The sequence below is a fragment of the Tetrao urogallus genome, assembly GCF_951394365.1.
Source record: "Tetrao urogallus genome assembly, chromosome: 6".
Lineage (NCBI taxonomy): Eukaryota > Metazoa > Chordata > Aves > Galliformes > Phasianidae > Tetrao > Tetrao urogallus.
In genome coordinates this window covers 28,176,398-28,194,046 of record NC_136819.1, presented here as the reverse complement: position 1 = coordinate 28,194,046, position 17,649 = coordinate 28,176,398, and the positions used below count along the sequence as shown (strand labels likewise).

The following is a 17,649-nucleotide window of genomic DNA, read 5'->3' as shown; positions in this document are numbered from 1 at the left end:
GGAAGCATTTGACTAAGGATCCCTTGGGAACAACAAAACAGACAGGCTGTATCAGCCAATTCAGCACGCTCTAGTAAAGCTTTGATGTTTTAGGTATACATCTGTTTATCTCTTTCAACTAAATTCAGCATAAAAAAAAATTAACTTTGAGAAAACTTAACAAAGCATAGATGTAACAGAATTGACTAGGAATTGAGTCATCCACACTGATCTTCTACTAACTGCCTTTAAGGCCTGTCCACCTTCACTGGAATACTGAAATTGCTGCCCCTGGGATCAACCCTACAGCAGAATGAATGTGTGGTGCCTTGTTTCTTTCCAGACTTTCCATTTTTTTCACCTTAAGGGAAAAAAGTCACAACTTGGCACAATATGCTCAAACAGCCCTTCTCCCACCACAGATGTGCAAAGAAACGCCAAATTCAGAGATATGAACGCTTCCTTCTTCGAAATATGCCCTGCCCAGCTAAACACGTGCTTGAGAGACACGGGACAAAGATCAGCGGGCTTCAAAACTACGCTATTTTCTACCGTTTTTATCCTTATCGCCAGGAAAACGCAGAGCGGACCAGGAAAGGCACAAATAAGGTCGCTCCATAAGACTAGGCGACGCTAAAGAGCCCGCTACAGCGAGCCGCCGCCATCCCCTCTTGGAGCGGTGGGGCGGGGCGAGCGGCGGGGCCCCGCAGCTTCCGTTGGCGCGCAGTGGCCATGGCGGGTGGTCCCAGCCCTCCGGCGAAGCAGCGCCACACAGCCTAACTCGAGGCCGCGGCAACGGGTTCCTCGCGCCGCCGTAGGGCCGCCCGGAGGGCTCCCGGATCGCGGCCCGCTTGGGCTGCAGGGCGGACGCCCACCGGCACGTGGTGCTGCGTACTGGCTGCCTCCCGCCCGCCCGCTGCCCGCCCCCAGCCCGTGCCGCGATGAGGGGAGCGCTCGCGCTGTCCCCGGCCCGGTGGAGAGGCAGAAGGGAAAGGGGGCGCGGCTCACCATCACGCCCCGCTCCAGAGCTCCGCCGCCGACTTAGAGGCACTCGACGATCCCCCACAACGCCCCGCGCCCGCCGGAAGCGCCGCGCTAACGGCCGACCATAGAGGCGGTGGTGCCAGAGCGCCTCCACGCATGCGCGCCTCACGCAAGAGCGCGGGCGCCGCATGGCAGCGCGCTGAGGATGGCGGGAGAGAGGCGGGCTGGTGGCCATCTTTGGTGAGGGCGCCTCTCTTTCCCGCCTCGCCCGCCATCTTGGAGTCGGGAGGCTCATGGGTGTGAGGACGTAGAGCCCCGGAAGGGGAAGTGTGGGGTGACGGAGGTGCCACTTGGCTTCTGAGGCAGCTGTGGGGCCCGTGGCACAGTGCGGCCTCCCCGCGGCCTCTCCCTGTTAGCAGCCGTCCTTCCGCTTGCCGCTTCCCCACACTCCCTGGGGACAGCGAGGCCCTCCCGCCACGCCCGTTGCCTCAGGTGAGGGCCGCTTCTATTCCGGCCCGGTCTACCGCTCTTCGTCCCCTCGCGGCGCTGTCAGCAGCAGAGAGGCCCCGGGCCCTCGGGGCTGAAGCTCGGGACGGGCAGCCATGGCCGAGAGCCCCTCCTGGGACCTCGGCGTCTGCACGGGCTGAGGCGTGAGGGCCGAGGTGGGACGGGTGCTGTTGAATTTCGCTTAAAGGAAGCGGACAGAGAGCAGCGAAATGGATGACTTCCGCTCCATCTGCCTGCTGTCCCTGGCCATGCTGGTCGCCTGCTATGTGGCGGGGATTATTCCCCTGGCCGTGAACTTCTCGGAGGTAAGAGGGCTTTGCCCAGCCGCACCTTAGCTGCTGTGGAGGGGTACAGTTTGCCTAAGGAACCGCTGAGGTCACAGGTTGAGTCACGGTGTGTCTGTGGGCTGCTCACTGGAGGTGCAATTCAAAAAATGTTCTGTAAACGCTTTGTTTTGGTTCACGGTTTAGTTCGGGCTTTGTGTTACTGATGAGGCAAACCGTATCACTTTGGTTACAGCTCAAGTTGATGTATTGCTTCCTGTGTCTCAACTTTCTGACACGTGTTGTGGCTGTGTAGGGTTTTACTAAAAGGGAGGGAGAGGCACTATTGTGAATGGAATGGTGGTTCAAGCAGTACAGCAGTTTTAAAGTGTGCACCACTTGGGTGCATCTGAGAAATGGTATGTCAAAGTTATTAAGGTTACAGATTCTGGACCCAACATCCTTTAATGCCAGTGTGGGGTTTTTTTTATTATTATTTTTTCTTTCATAAAGCTGTGGTAGAGTGACAGTTCAATTGTTCTAAGCCAGCAAGAGCCCTCTTATGAGAGGCTTTCCATTTCTGCTGGGACCAGTACCATTTTTGGAGACTAGAAAAGAACTGGAAGAGAAATGACTTCTTCCGCTGTATCACAGAGATTATTGAACCTAGCCTTTGGTCTTGTGATTACTAATGTAGTGGATGCTTTGGGAGCAGTAAAATGAACACTGTAGAAGAGAAGTCTGTTAGTTTTGCTAACGATGTAGTCCACTCAGTGTTTTGAAATGTCAGAGTATACTCTGAAATCTTTGTGTAAGCAGTAGTTTGGTTATGTTTTGCTGGTGCTTTGTTTGATGCTTTGACAGAAATTCCCTTACATAACTTCAAGACTGCACAGCTACCTTCTTGCCCTTCAAAACTCAGTTTTGCCCTGAAGCATCAAAAGGACTTTTTGTGAATTTGCTGCCTTGTATTGAATCAAATAATCGTTTGAGATGGAAGGGACCTTCAGAGGTCATCTAGCTCAACTCTCCTGCAATGCACAGGGACATCTACAATGAGATTAGTGTGCTCAAAGTACCGTCCAGCCTGACCTTGAGCGTCTCCAGGGACGGGGCATCCACCAGCTCCCTGGGCAACTTGTACCAGTGCTTCACTAATCTTATTGCAAAAATCTTCTTATATCCAATCTATATCTCCTTTCTTTTAGTTAGAAACCATTTCCCCTTCTCCTATCACAGAAGACTCTGCACGGTAATAGTGCTCTAAAATTTTTTTTATATATATGGATTTATGTTTCCTCATGTCTGTGTGCACTACACGTGTGTACAAACAAGTTCATTGTGTTATCGTAAACTCTTAGGAATTCTTAGTTCAGTTCTACACTTGCCTTAAACTTGCTGCTTTTGTGCTCCACGTGCTTTACTGGTTTAAAAAAGGAGAGATATATCTGCAGATATTTTATGCATGCACAAATTAGTTCTGAAAGTGTCTAATTAGAGTATATAATTGTCTTGTTTTAAGTGATTGCTCAGCCTGTGCAACATGGAGAACTTTAGAGTGAAATAATTGGAGTGCGTGTTTTGTTGTTTGCAAAAAGTTTTGTAGGTGACTTCAGTGAGAGAAAAACGCACTCTGTTAGGCTAACCCTGGGTCAGAAACTGTGTTCTGACACTTCTTGAGGCACACTTACAACAGTGGAGTTATACAGCTGATAGGGCTGACTGGAGTGAAAGTGCTTGGTGCTGAAAGCAGGTGTGAGGTTTTTTAGGTCCAAGTAAGGTTTGAAGATTTTAAACCAAGGAATACAGAACAGCTGGCTAACTTGAGGAATTTAAGATTTTCTGTGTATTTTTAGCATTGTTTACTCTGTTCCTCTTCCTAACGAGACACACAAGTGGTTTTGGAACTGAATTTATTTGATTTCTTAGATGAAACTAGATGACTTTTGCCTGTCTGAATAAGCTGCTATTATATCACTATATTAACCATTTCAAAGTATTTCATATTGAAAAAGAGATGCAGACTTCTCTTGAAATAGCAACTCATCTGTGTTCATACATTTTTTAAATTCACAGGTGTCTGAACTCAAGCAGTGCTGTGTGTTTGCAGTAGTAATAACACCACAGTAGGCCAGGTGTGTTTTGGCAGTACTTTTACACATATATCCAAGTGCAGATGTGCACACATGCTGTGTAGAAGAGAGGTCATAGTGTTGCAATATAAAAGGCATCTTGTTCTCATTTTGAGGCACTGTAATTTGGCAAAACTGCATCAGGAACAGTGGGTCATCTCCTGCATATCGCTACTCAAATTTTCCCCAGTAATGAGTTGTGCATCTCTCCAGAGCCTCCTGTTTTCTCAAGACCAACGTCACCTCTTTAGGTGAGATTAACCAACGTGTCACTGCAGCAGGGTGAGAGAACAGTTGGCGTCATGCAATACGCTGCCAGTGGTTTCCCATCGTTTGAATGCTGACCTTTGTTTCCAGGACTTTGGAAGTCAATGTTTGTATTTGGTGACACACATCTTCGTGTGTGGGAGATGATTGTTCTGCCATTGCCAAATATATGGTAATCAGTTGTTATAAGGATCAAAATTTTTGCTATTACAATATGCTGTATTTTATTACAGAAATAAATAGAAGTGAACTCTGCAAGGAGTCTATTAGGTGTTTATAGAAGTGGATTTTCAGTGTATTGCTTTAACTTTAGCCTGTCAATGTTGTAGTCATAAGGAAGCAAAAAGTAGAGTGGACCAACATTTTATATTGGAATATATTTGTGTGTATATGTATGTATATATATGTATATGTATATATATATATATATACAGAATTTAAACAAATGGTGCATCAGTGAAGGGGGAGGCAATATCTCCAAGGTTTTGTTTTGTTTGTTTTATTCCAAAATTGCAATGTAACTAGAGAGATGATCCTTACTCACAGTAGCGAATAGTTAGTTATCTTTTGTGCTGTTTTTTAATAATAAAGCATGTCGTAGAAACTTATCCTGGAATGTGAACTAGTCACTGCTTTTGTTTACTATATGATAAAAGCATGAAATTTGTATAATTTTAAGATTTAAGTACAAATTTGCAAAACTAACCAACATAGCTGTTTTCTGTCTTTGTATAAAGATAGCTGACTTAGTGGTTGATTGGACATACTTGACCAACATATTTGCATCTGTAGAGACTGTTACGTTTTTGTCCTTCTTGCTTCTCTGACTTTTATTAGGTTTTATTTTGGTATTTTCCTTTGTCATTTTTGGGAACAGATGATTTGTTGTGCCATACCTAGGTGAGGCTTTAGAGAACTTGCATGTTTAAGTGTGATTTCTAGTGTCTGGATCTGTTTGATAACAAAACCAGTCCGGAGGTAAAATGTGGAATTGCAAATGTGCAATTCAGACACTCCATGTTCCTTTGTCTCTGTAGGTTTTGCAGTTTGAGGGGGTGAATTAGCACCAAATAATCATTAGTGCCCAAGATACGATCCATGCCGTTCTCATGTATGTGGTGTTTCATTTCTTCTCTGGCATTGCTTTTCTAATGGGTTGTCTCTTTCATTTCTTATTTCAATTGTTTGTGTCAGACCCTGGATATGTTCATTAGTGAATAAGAATCAGGAGTAGGTTTTGTGCACTTTGAGCTCTGTTAATGAGGGAGAGTAAGGGAAGCACCATCCTTCTTAAAGGTGATACTTGTTTTGTGCTTGCTTGCAGGAGAGATTAAAGTTGGTGACTGTTCTGGGTGCTGGGCTGCTGTGCGGAACTGCCTTGGCTGTCATTGTGCCTGAAGGAGTACATGCACTTTATGAAGACATTTTGGAGGGTAAGAACAAAAACTGTGTCTGTAGGTGGCCATGTTCAAGATAACCTAGGCCATAGTTCTATGACTTACCAGGGTCTGCTAACATGAGATTGGCAGGCAGTTTCACAGCAATATGGTGCAAATGCAGCATAAAATCACTGCTATAGATAAAATACTGTGTGTTCCTGCTGGTTTGACAGAGAAGCGCCATCAAGCTGTGAATCAGGTGATTCTTGCTGAGCAATTTAGCCATTTGCAGGTCTCTTGTATTGTACCAGTCATGGAATCACAGCCTGTTACAGTAGGTTATGTGTAATGTTTTTTATTATGGAGGGGGTCAAACTTTCGCTGGTATCTTGCAGGAGAGGCATAGGGAAGTCTCTGTGGGAGGAAAAGCTTATGGGCTATTTGCTGTTGCTTTTTTGTAGTTTAGTTCACTAAGCATTTTAGCAATAGAAGTGTTCTACAGATCTGTATGGACTTGCCACTTTGTTTTCTCCTTGAAACTGTAGAACTTTTAAGTATGCGTAACTCCTTACAAGTGTAGAGAAAGTCCTCTGAATGGCAGCTGCCCTACTGCCCACAGCAGTCTGCTTGTTTTAATGACGGCCCTGCTGTTCTAAGCCAGTTAGAACGGCCTGAAGCTGGAACCAGGCTTCCTCGGGGCAATCAGCTGACAACTGTGATCACAGAGAAGTGCCTCCTTCTCTGCAAATTAGCCCAGTCTTGGGTGGTATGAGCGCATCTTGTACAACATAATCTTGGATAGACCTTGATTTAAGGTTATAGCTTTATTTTAAATAGCTGGGGCTAATTAAATTAGTTTGCAGTACACTTTATCTTGCTTTAGCTTGGAGCGTTGTGCTGTTGGATTACCATTGCATGCATGAGACTTCAGTTTGTTCAGAACCAGGAATTTGTTGGAAAGGTAAATGGCAACAACTTAACAGTTGCAGGAGAAAGGTCTTTTTAGTCATGACTGTAGAGAACGTGGCAGTTGTTTGATGTGTCATTGTTCCTAATCTGTAGTTGAGAGATAATTATAGTACTGTTTTTCTCCTGCTACTGTATTTTTCTTGTTTCAGTACCTTTAGAATTTTTTTAAGAATCCACTTTAATCTGCAGTTAGTTTATGCTATTTTTTTCTGTTTTGCTTGAGATTTAACATAAACAGAATATATAAAATCATCCAGTATCAAGAAATGGAAAAACCTCTCAATTATGCTTTTATGTGCAGTAATTTGCATGCTGTGGTGTAGGATGTCTCTAATGAGCTGTAGCTGTGGCTTTGCTCTCCGTTTCATTTTAATTCTAAGTGAAATAGATTTTATTTTAATGATACGACCAGTAGTAAATGCGGTTAATATGAACACCAGCATATTTGTGTTCATATCTACATCCAGATGTTTAGAGCTACAATTTTTATAGTATATATTTTGGGAGGGGCAGGAGGGAGGCACTGGGGATGTCAGTAATATTTATCTAGTAAAAAAGAACTTTTTCCTGTGGATGACTTCAGGCTCAATTCTGAACTCACGGTATTGTGAAGAAAGTGATTCTGTCTTTAAAGAAATACGTAAGTGGCATCAAGAGAATGATGTTCTTCTGATAGTTCTGCTTCCTGTCATCCTACTTGTAATTTCCCCCAGCACACTGCACTTGCAATCAAATCCTAAGACGATGGTTTCACCTGTTGACCAGGGAAGATAAGGAGATTTTTTTTTTCGTTTTATATTGCAAAGGAGCAAAATTGATGTTACAGATTTAACTACAAAAATGAATGTGGTATGTTTCCTAGAAAAGTAGGATAATCAAAGGTGGTGTTTTTTTTTTTTTAAACAATTTTTTCTTAAGACCCTTCATGCAAATACTAGAAGGTTGTTTATATGATTAATAGTGTTCCCTAAGTGTAGGGAAGGGACAAAAAAAATTATAATTAGAGTTATTATCGTTGGGTCTAGCAAAAAGAAGAAATGGTTTCCTATCAGAACATTAAAGGGATTTAAGGTATGGTTGTAAGCAATTTTCCCTGCTCTGGAGTGGAGGCAACTTGTACTGAATGATAGGTAGCTCAGGACCTTGGAATACAGCGTGCATTTCAAACATCTGATTTAGCTTTGAGATATCAGAGTGGAAGTAGATTTACTGTGTCTGTTCCCCCACTGGAAACATTTGAATAACACTTACAGTGTCTAAAGTGGCTTGCCTGCTATGGAAGTACAATTACTTATTGTAAAAGGCACACCAAGGAGCATGAAATTCCTGTTCTGCATCACCCAAAGGGTTTCCAAGCAAAATGGTTTGTCTCTAGTTGAGTTAGCAGGGGTTTAGAAAGAATATATGATTCAGATGAGCATGGAGTCTAAACTGAGAGATTGAGTGTGCGCTGTGTGCTATGCGGCAGTTGGGGACTTAACTGAAAACTCTTTATTCCTCATCTTTGCTTGTACCTTTCTAATTGTCTTTGTGGTAGTTGGTAGAAGAAGGAATTCTTCCCTTACATCTGCTGGAAACTGAGCACTTTGTTAAACCAGGTAACTGCGTGCTCTCCTAGGAAACTGAGCTAAGAAAACCGTGAAGCAGTGACTACTGTGCGTTGTCTAAGAATGCATGAGGAGCACTGAGCAATGGAGGAAAGAAATGATTGCCTCACGTTAGTCTGCTTTCTCCTAACCTGTTAGTTTGCCTGCTGCAGGGAAGCATCACCCAGCAAATGAGATGCAGCATGTGATGGAGTCTGAGAAGGTCGCCGAAATCGCTGTTGTACATGAGTATGGCCATGACCATTCCAGGTTGCACGCATACATTGGTGTTTCGCTTGTCCTTGGCTTTGTCTTCATGCTTCTGGTTGACCAGATAGGCAGCTCTCACGTGCACTCTACAGATGGTGAGTAAGGAAAAACCCTTCAGATAAGCTTGCTCATTACTTCTAATTAGCAAGGTGCAATTTCATGAGTGCTACTGGAATTTAATTTGACCAGTCACGTCCAGAATTTCAGTAGGTGCAGTATGAACTTAGAGCAGGATCTGTTTAAAATATTTGTTCTGGAAATCTGTTCTGAAATCCAGCAAAATTTGAGAGTGTGCTTCGTTAATGTAAAATAACTGTGCAAGCATGATATGGGTGCGGAGAGTGTTTTTACGCTTGAATTATTGTCTGATTTGCAGTATTTTTTGGTTTTCCAAAAGACTTCTGCCAGAAAAATCTGTGGTTTGTACATATTGTGACCCTCTTCTGTGTCATCAGAGCAAGTAGCAGGAGAAAATTGACTGTGGTCTGTGTTAGAGATGCACATTATGAAGAAGAGTATTTAAATTTAATGCAGAAATGCAGAAGCTGATAATTTTAAATGCAGCTTTCTAAGGTGTTTATCACTGCTAGAGATGTATGGTAATATTTAGATTTTTTTCTTCCAGCTTAATTTGTGTATTCATTCTTTTACCTTTGCTTTCTTCATGTCCCTTTCAGATCCAGAAGCTGCTAGATCAGGCAATTCTAAAATCACCACAACACTGGGATTAGTGGTCCATGCTGCAGGTAATGTGGGACCTTTGTTAAAACTCGAGGGTGACTTCCATTGCTGTGCAGTTTGTCTTTAGGTGTGATAGAAATACTTGTGTTTTGGTTTTGAAGATGCCGTGTTTTATACCAACAACAAAAAAGCAATGTTCCCCACCAAAACTGATGGAGTAAACACACTCCAATGCTCAAAATGTTTCCTGGAATTGTATTCCACTGCTGTGTTTCCTCTCCTTTATTTTTCCCATCTATGATTTCATGTGGTGTTTAATTCCTGCCTGTACAATTCTTTGCTGACTTCCTTATCTGCTGTATTTTAATATATGCTTAAACATTTAGTATGTAGTATGACACATTTTTAGGTTTATTTGTTGGCTCAACTGACATATTTGAAGAAAAGTAAAACCACCAAATAAACAAAAAAATTGCCAAAATAAACCCAGGACAATCTTGTGATAAGAAAGGAGTTTATAGAGTAGAGCTGAAATATTTAACTGAAACGCACATATGTTGACTTGCAGGGGTTGAAAGGGTTGTGAATAACTACAACATCAGCATGGGTTATACATTGTATATGTAATATAAACATGCTTATTGTTCTCTTCTGCTGAGAATTACTGTGCAGATGTCCTAAAATGTTTATCCAAAGGTTATGTTTCACTGATGAAAGTATATATTAAGGATTAATATAGTATCCATCTCCCATTTCATATTTGTTAAATGAGAAAAAAGTAACGTTTAAATGTAAATAGAAATAGTAGCCGTTAATGTTCTTTCAATGTTTAGAATCTCAAACAGCTTGTTTAATTTAGAGAAGAGGATGATTTTAGACAGAAAACTAAGCCTAGTAAACTTGTTGCCAGATTCTAATTTGGCAGACTGCATCAATATTGAACAGATTCTTATTGTACTTTGTATGGTTTTGAGGAAATGAGAGCTGCTACCTGAAATTGTGCCCCAAAAGGCAGTGGGGAGTGAATGATGTGTGGGGCTGTTTATGTCGATAGAATTTTGAATATCAAGACTTTTCAAATGTTTTCTACTGCCAACCAGCGTGGGGGAAAGCTGAAACTTGCATGAAGGAGTAACTCAGGAATTCTTACTCTTCTTTCAGCTGATGGTGTTGCGTTGGGTGCAGCAGCTTCTACTTCTCAGACTAGTGTCCAGTTGATAGTGTTTGTCGCAATTATGCTGCACAAGGTAAGCCAACATCAAAAACCCGTGTATTTTGTTCTTTGAAAGACAAGTTAAAGCATACAGAACTTACACAAGTTCTTAAGTGTCCTTAGTGATGTAATCTGTAAATGAACAGATTAGTAATTCAACTTCAAGGACCAAAATGCATGACTATGATGTATGACAGTAGCAAATTATGGGTGCTAAGTCTGAAAGAGAAGGTATTGATGCTTGTTACTGCCTACCTTGTCTGCAGTGGCTAACAAGACTGTCTCAAGTGATGTGAGAACAGCTCTTTAAGAAATGTGTCAGCATCACGTTATGTTTTCTGAAGCAAATTTATTTTGAAGCTAGTGCTTTTGGTGATGGTGTCAGGGTTGGGTTGGTGTGCTGCTTGTTTTTCATTTTCCTGCAATATCTAAAGAATTCAAAAAAATATTTGCAGATAGTGACAGGACGAGGGGGAATGGTCTTAAGTTGAGATGGGAGATTTTGTTTAGATATTAGGAAGAAGTTTTTCACACAAAGGGTGGTGATGCTCAAGGAGGTTGTGGATGCCCCATCCCTGGAGGCATTCAAGGCCCAGCTGGATATGGCTCTGGGCAGCCTGGTCTGGTGGTTGCACATAGCAGGGGTTTGAAACTGGGTGATCATTGTGGTCCTTTTCAACACAAGCCATTCTATTAATTCTTACTGCTGTAAGAAATGCACACGAAGTTCTAGAGGTTGACCATGGGAGTATGTGCTAGTGTATTCAAGGAGAGATTGTGGTTTTATGCTCATCACACAGGATTTAGGGTTTGGTTTTTGTTGTTGTTGTTTCTTTGGGGTGTTTTTTTTTGTTTTTTTTTCTCCTCTATTGCCCAGAAAATGGAAAGGACATTTATGTAATGAAAGGTTTTACAGTTTGCAGGGTTAGTCTTCTGAGCCTACTTAATATTGGATACTGAAGAAAGCTTCAGATGCTGAGGAAAGAAAGGTTAACCTCTGTTATTAAAGCAGTTTTAACGTCTGTCATATCTGCAGGAAAAAACTCATAAAGAGATTTCTCATGGGGAAAATGATGTTTACAAGAAGTGCTTTCTTTTCTTCGTGTTTATGCAAGAATGTATATTGACTGTGTAGGTTCCAGATGTGTATGAGTTACAGCAGCACATACACACACTGCAGTAGTTAGTCATATGTTCATCTAAAGTCTTGCTTGCACAACTGCATATCCAAAATGTTAGGAAATTCCCATCTAGAATGATTTCATTCACTGTTTCTGCAGTAAATGGTTCTTTATGCAACTCACTTCAAAGGTAGTGCTAAGTGTTGCATCTTCCTACAAGGCTTACTTTATGGCTTGTGCCAAGTGAAATTTTGCTTTCACTATTCTAAACATTCAAAGTCTCTGTCTTCTTAAATTGTGCGATTGTGCAATTTTGGAAGAAAATTTATCCTATGAAATAGATCAAGAAATGGTTGGTATTGAAGCAGTGTATCTTCTGCGGCCTTGTGGATAAGAAACTGTGCTCGCACATAAAAGGGAAAAGAGTTCGTTGTTGTTGATATGCAATTGAATGGTGAACAAACCAGAAGAGCACTTAAGCCTTTGTTCACTTGGAGGCTGATAGCTATCTATCTTTGGGAATCTTTTTCCCTTGGTGTTAATTATAGAATTTTTCTGTTCTAGCTACAGAAACCAACCATCTAGAAATGCCCAATACCAGATGGAAAAAAGAAATTACAGGAGTTAATGGAAATACAGAGATTATAGCAACTACTCAAATCAGAAGCATATTAATGGTTATGACTACACAAATATCTCTACTTTTTCTGTACCTTTCCTAGCACTGCACTAATACTAATGTAACACTGTATGATGACTGCAGTCCTTGTTCTAGAATCACACAAGAACATCTTAACTCCTGCTTCTATCCCTTCTTTATGTAAAGAAATAATTGACAGTATGGGTGGAGCAGATATGGATCTGTGAGTCTGCAGTTGGAGATTATTCCATTAATTTTTTCTGTATGAACTTTCTGATACGTGTTACTACCCCAAAAGGGATGTACCATAACACAGAGCTACAGCATCAGTTACCTAAGGGGGGAGAGCATTTTGTAGTTCACAACTCCTGTTTCCTTCTCTCTGAAGAATTAAAAACCTTTGTCTGCCTTATTTTACTTTTAATTCATTGGTGTTGCAGTAAATAGATTGTAGGCTGTGGCTTGTTTGAATGATAGGCAGAATATGGGTTTCCACTATGGCGAAAGTTCTTAAGATGGGGCATTATGTAGAATTCCACTTATTTGAGTTACTGAAAATATACCTTCTTTCCCTGAATTTCTTCCAATTCAGTGCATTTCCGTGGAGTAAGTCATATTTCAACTAAGTTCTTATATTATCTTTCAGGTAATTTTAAAAGGCTTGGATTACTAGCAAGTAATTGTTTCGTTCTGTTTCTGCAGGCACCAGCTGCCTTTGGCCTGGTTTCCTTCCTGATGCATGCTGGGCTGGAACGGAATCGAATTAGAAAACACTTGCTGGTCTTTGCACTGGCAGCACCTGTTATGTCCATGGTGACATACTTAGGGCTAAGCAAGGTGGGTCTGTGATTCTGTTCTGCCCAAAATGTCTATTAGTGGACAAGTTAGGAGAAATGAACATCAGATAAAATTCATAAAACATGATTCTGAATTGCCTGAAGAATTCAGCAGAAGTAGTATTTTCTATTTTTAATAGATAAAAAGTTAGCAATGTAAGTATGGGAAACAAGCAAACAAAGAACAATTGCATTCAATCAGAACCAAAGATACAGTTCCTACATATAGGTTGTTTGTTTAGAAGACTGATTTCTGTCTTTTTTTTTTCCTTTCTGTGTGTTGTGCTTGACAACTCAGCATATTTACTTGTATAACACACCATATCTGGTGACTACATAGTTCAGTCGTTTTCAGTGCTGCTGCATGTATTCTCATTTTAATATACAGATAGAAAACAATCTTTGCTAGTTTTTTCCTGCCATGCTAGAATTCTGTTTTAAGTACAAAGACTTTTTCAGCATGTCAGAAGAAGCTGCATCCCTCTTTGCTAGAACAGCCCTTTTGCCTTTCACATTCTTACAAGCATAGTCTTCATTATGTATAGTTCATGTCTGTGAAATGAGCATCTCCCTCCAAATTAAATGCTTCTTTCCTTTCTTGCATCTTCTCTGGTACTGCTGTGTCCTACAGATACTTCTGTAGGCTGTCCTGGTTACACACTATGAGGCTACGTCATAAAGAATTTAAAATGTTATCTTGTAAAACTCAAAGCATGACAGAAAAGATGAAGTAAATCCTTTACTTGCTGGAAGGAAGTTCTAGCTGGTACTGCAGTGCAGGAAGTACCAGAAAGGATTTGTGACTAGAAATGAGAATGGTGTTTGAGCACTCTGCTGATGTTGGTCTTGCATTTTGCACTTCAGAATGGACAGAGAATTACTAAGGCAAAAAGACTGGGGTAGAAGATGCATTTTTTTCTCTTTGGAAAAAGTAGCCTGAGAGTTTACCAAAGAGCTAGCATTGCACTTGAGTTGGAGACTATTCAAGAAGTGTTTTGAAAATCATGTGACCGGTTTTACATTTCATTACAATTAATGATGCATAGCAAGGTCTTAATCCTAATATGAATAGGTGCTGGTTGTTTTTTTTGTTTGGTTGGTTTTTGATCCAGAGGGTGCATTTATTTGTGCAGCTTGTGTGGAAATTCTGGAAAGGTTTTTTATTGTTCATTTGCACATCTAAATGAAATATTGAGAGAATCATTATTTGGGGCTTAAATCTAGCAATTCCTGCTCTCACCACCTGCAGATATTTAAAGGATAACATTTTATTTGAACACTGTTTAGAAGGAGGGTCAGTCCTGAGTGTCGTTCCTCAGTTTGATGGCTTTGCAGTCTGAACCTTGTATTTTTTGAAATATAATTTGTCCCTCATCAACTTTATAATTCCTGTTGCCACATGTGAGGTGAAGACATTAAGCAATACCTTAATTCAGTACAAAAAAAAAAAAAAAAAAAAAAAAAAATCCAGTACAAAAAAGACAAGGATCTCTTGGAAAGAGTCCAGCGGAGGGCCACGAAGATGGTGAAGGGCCTGGAGCATCTCTCCTATGAGGAAAGGCTGAGTGAGCTGGGTCTGTTCAGCCTTGAGAAGAGAAGACTGAGAGGGGACCTGATCCAGGTCTATAAATATCTAAGGTGTGGGGGGCAGAATGGCGAGGCCAGACTGTTTTCAGTGGTGAGTGGATACAGGACAAGGGGAAACGGCCGGAAACTGTAGCATGGGAAGTTCCGCACAAACATGCGCAAGAACTTCTTTACAGTGAGGTGACGGAGCACTGGAACAGGCTGCCCAGGGAGGTGGTGGAGTCTCCTTCTCTGGAGATGTTCAAGACCTGCCTGGATGCCTACCTGTGCGACCTGCTGTAGGGAACCTGCTTTGGCAGGGGGGTTGGACTCGATGATCTCTGGAGGTCCCTTCCAACCCCTACAATTCTGTGATTCTGTGAATTCGCTCACAGCGATAACAGCTTAAAGTTGGTATAAATCCTACTGTGTCTGGACCTTTGTAGGATTTCTTCATTATTGATTGAAGAACTTATGCATACCCTGATTTTTTTTTTTTTTTTTTTTTTTTTTTCCCTTCTCTGTGTTTTTGTTTCAATTCCACAGAGCAGCAAAGAAGCCCTTTCAGAAGTTAATGCCACCGGAGTTGCTATGCTTTTTTCTGCTGGGACCTTTCTTTACGTTGCCACAGTTCACGTCCTCCCAGAAGTAGGAGGAATCGCGCATAGCCACAGACCTGAATCAACTGGAGGAAAAGGACTCAGCCGTCTGGAGGTGGCAGCCCTGGTCTTAGGATGCCTTATTCCTCTAGTTTTGTCCATTGGACACCATCACTAAAAGCTCGAATTTCACCGGTCTTCTCCTTGATCTGACATGAGCAGTAAATGTCAGCTGCTCCCTTTATCATTGTCTGTCTTATCCATTATCCATCCCATCTACTTTATGGAGTTCAGAATGAACCTTGATTGCAAAATGAGGAATACTGGGAAAATTTTTAGTATAGCAAAAGGTACTTTGGCAGCCGGACACAAATTCTGTGTAACTTTTCTGAAGACGTTTGCTATTTTAGTTGTTGCTTACGGCCCTATTCTCAGGGAAGATGGAATTTGGAGTTTAAGAAAGGTGAGCGAGGAAGAATGTAGTGACTCATCATGAAATTGCAATCACCAAAGCATCCTGCAATTGAGCTTTCACAGCTGAGAAGATAAACAAAGAATGGCTGCCTTTTGAGAGGTCGAAGTCTTACGAATGAAGAAGGGGACTCTCCCCCACTGAATCCATGTCATCTTGACAATGCAAATGGTTCTTGTAATGTTGATCATTAATTGTATTACAGGAGTGGGCTACACTCAGAATTCTGGACAACGGTGCTGTTGTAACAGGTGTCGTTGATAGGAAAGAAGTACTGTAGAGAAGGTGTAATGTAGGAGTAGGAAATGAGCAGGCTAAGAAAGAACAAATTTTTCAGTGTATTCAATTATTTAAGATAATAGAAGCAAGGAGTGTCACTTTAGTTGTTCATGCAGTTGTTAATAAGTTTGAAACAGGCAATATTTTCTTCTGACATGTAAAGCACCAAAAACATTAGCAGGTATTAGTAATTTGGTTCTGTGATTGCACTGCTGCTACTTGTGAGAGAGATCCATATTGTCCTTTGAAATCAAGCTCTTCTGGACTCTGAGGAGTAGAAATCTGGTGGAAATAGCTGATGAGGGACCAGAGAACTTTACTGGCTCACTTTCAAGAGTCTGAACCACTGACATCAGTGGGGGCATGTGTTGTTTTCTTTTTGTTGTTGTTTTGTTCCATTAAATAAAATATACTAAGGCTAATGTAATAAGATCTATAGGTAAATATTTATGTTATGATAGGGTACAGAGTGTTTCTGAAGCAGTTCTAAACAAACAAGAAGAACAAACAGACAAAAACAAAACCTGGTGGGTTTTCAGTGGCCCTGTTAGGCATTTTGCTTTTCCTTGGGAATCTTGCATTCACCTCTTACAGATGATCATTAGTCTAGTGAAACTACTTGAGGACTTTTTGCCAACTGCTGATGCCTCTCAGTGCAAATGGGTGCTAAAAGATCATCCCTTTCCAAGGCACAGCATTTTGTTTCGTTTTATTTTTTGTCAGGCACCTTTTATCTTATGCAAATTATACTATACTTCAATAACTGTAATGCATTGAAAAGTCAGGAATGCTTGATGTGCACAGACTGAGCTCTTTAGGGGCAAACTTTTTAATGCTGTACCCTTTTTAAGCTATACTTTTCCTGCACTTTTTAAAGATAACATTGCCAAATAGTTTTTTTTTATATGGATTTTCAAGGCTTGAAGTATTTTTCCTGAAGTGCTTATTGTTTCAGTTTGAATGGCCGTGTCTCTTTCGTGCCATTTATTACTTATACTACACAGGCCATCATGCCTCTTCTTCACATTTTGTCATTTTCCTAATTGTCTGCTAGGTCAGTAATGGGTATGGCCTGGCTCTTGGAGTAGTGGTTGCTGTGTCTGTTGGCTTTGTAACAACCTAAATGTGTTCTGGATTTGTACCTGGTGCTGATCCCAGGAGTACTTATTTGCATATTTTACAGGAGGTTAATTTGAAAATAGTTGCAAAGTGACTAGAACTTACCTTCTTCCACAATATTATTTTGAAGATAGAATTGATTTATCAGGCCTGAACAACATTAGACCTTCAGAAGTTGTTTTTTCCTTTCTGATTTACAACTGTGAAATCAATGGCGTGGATGAGATCTGCATTCTTAAAGCATTTTTTACAACATATATATGCAGCTAGTAACTTAGTAGTAAGTTATCTGTTAAAAAGTTCACTGACAGAGGCTACTGCAAATGGTGTGAGTGGTAACGGACATTTACACCGAAGTTCCCAGTGTTTTTCCTTATTTCCCCTTCATTACCTTCTTTCCTTATGATCTCGCTGTTTTACCTTTCTTAATTCTTCCACATAACTGAACTGTTTCCAGAAGCTGGAGAGCTTCAAGGTCTGTAACAAGTCAGGAAATAATGATGCGGTAACAGATGCTTACATGTTGTGGAACAGCATTTCTAGAAGTGTAGGCTATCTGAATCTACAAGTTGAGTCTTTTTCTCCCACTAGCCATTCGTAATGGAGGAAGGAGTTCTCTTGAAAACCAATCCAAAGAGCAAATTGTAATGAGCCTGATGAATTTACCTGAGTGCTGATACCTGCTGGTGATGCTGACTCGCACCGGGCTGTGGGGAACCTGTTCACATTTGCAGTGTCCTAGGAGAGCCTTGAATTTCTCTCAGTCCAGCAGCCTTTACCTCGAAAA

At 41.1% G+C, this 17,649-nt stretch overlaps 1 protein-coding gene across 4 annotated transcripts; it reads left to right on the top strand.

Annotated features, from left to right (window-relative positions):
* Positions 1 to 1,168: 1,168 nt before the first annotated feature.
* SLC39A9 (solute carrier family 39 member 9) lies at positions 1,169 to 15,170 on the top strand (the record flags this gene model as incomplete). Of its 4 annotated transcripts, XM_079536835.1 has the most annotated exons (8): positions 1,169 to 1,203; positions 1,658 to 1,775; positions 5,457 to 5,565; positions 8,240 to 8,431; positions 9,014 to 9,082; positions 10,179 to 10,264; positions 12,694 to 12,828; positions 14,940 to 15,170. In XM_079536835.1, 8 exons carry the CDS (start codon positions 1,169 to 1,171, stop codon positions 15,168 to 15,170), a joined length of 975 nt encoding a protein of 324 aa, XP_079392961.1. The 4 variants fall into 4 exon arrangements, with proteins under 4 accessions (XP_079392961.1, XP_079392962.1, XP_079392964.1 ...); XM_079536836.1 differs by lacking the exon at positions 1,169 to 1,203 and having other exon boundaries at positions 1,680 to 1,775; positions 5,457 to 5,586; XM_079536838.1 differs by lacking the exons at positions 1,169 to 1,203; positions 8,240 to 8,431 and having other exon boundaries at positions 1,680 to 1,775.
* Positions 15,171 to 17,649: the final 2,479 nt, after the last annotated feature.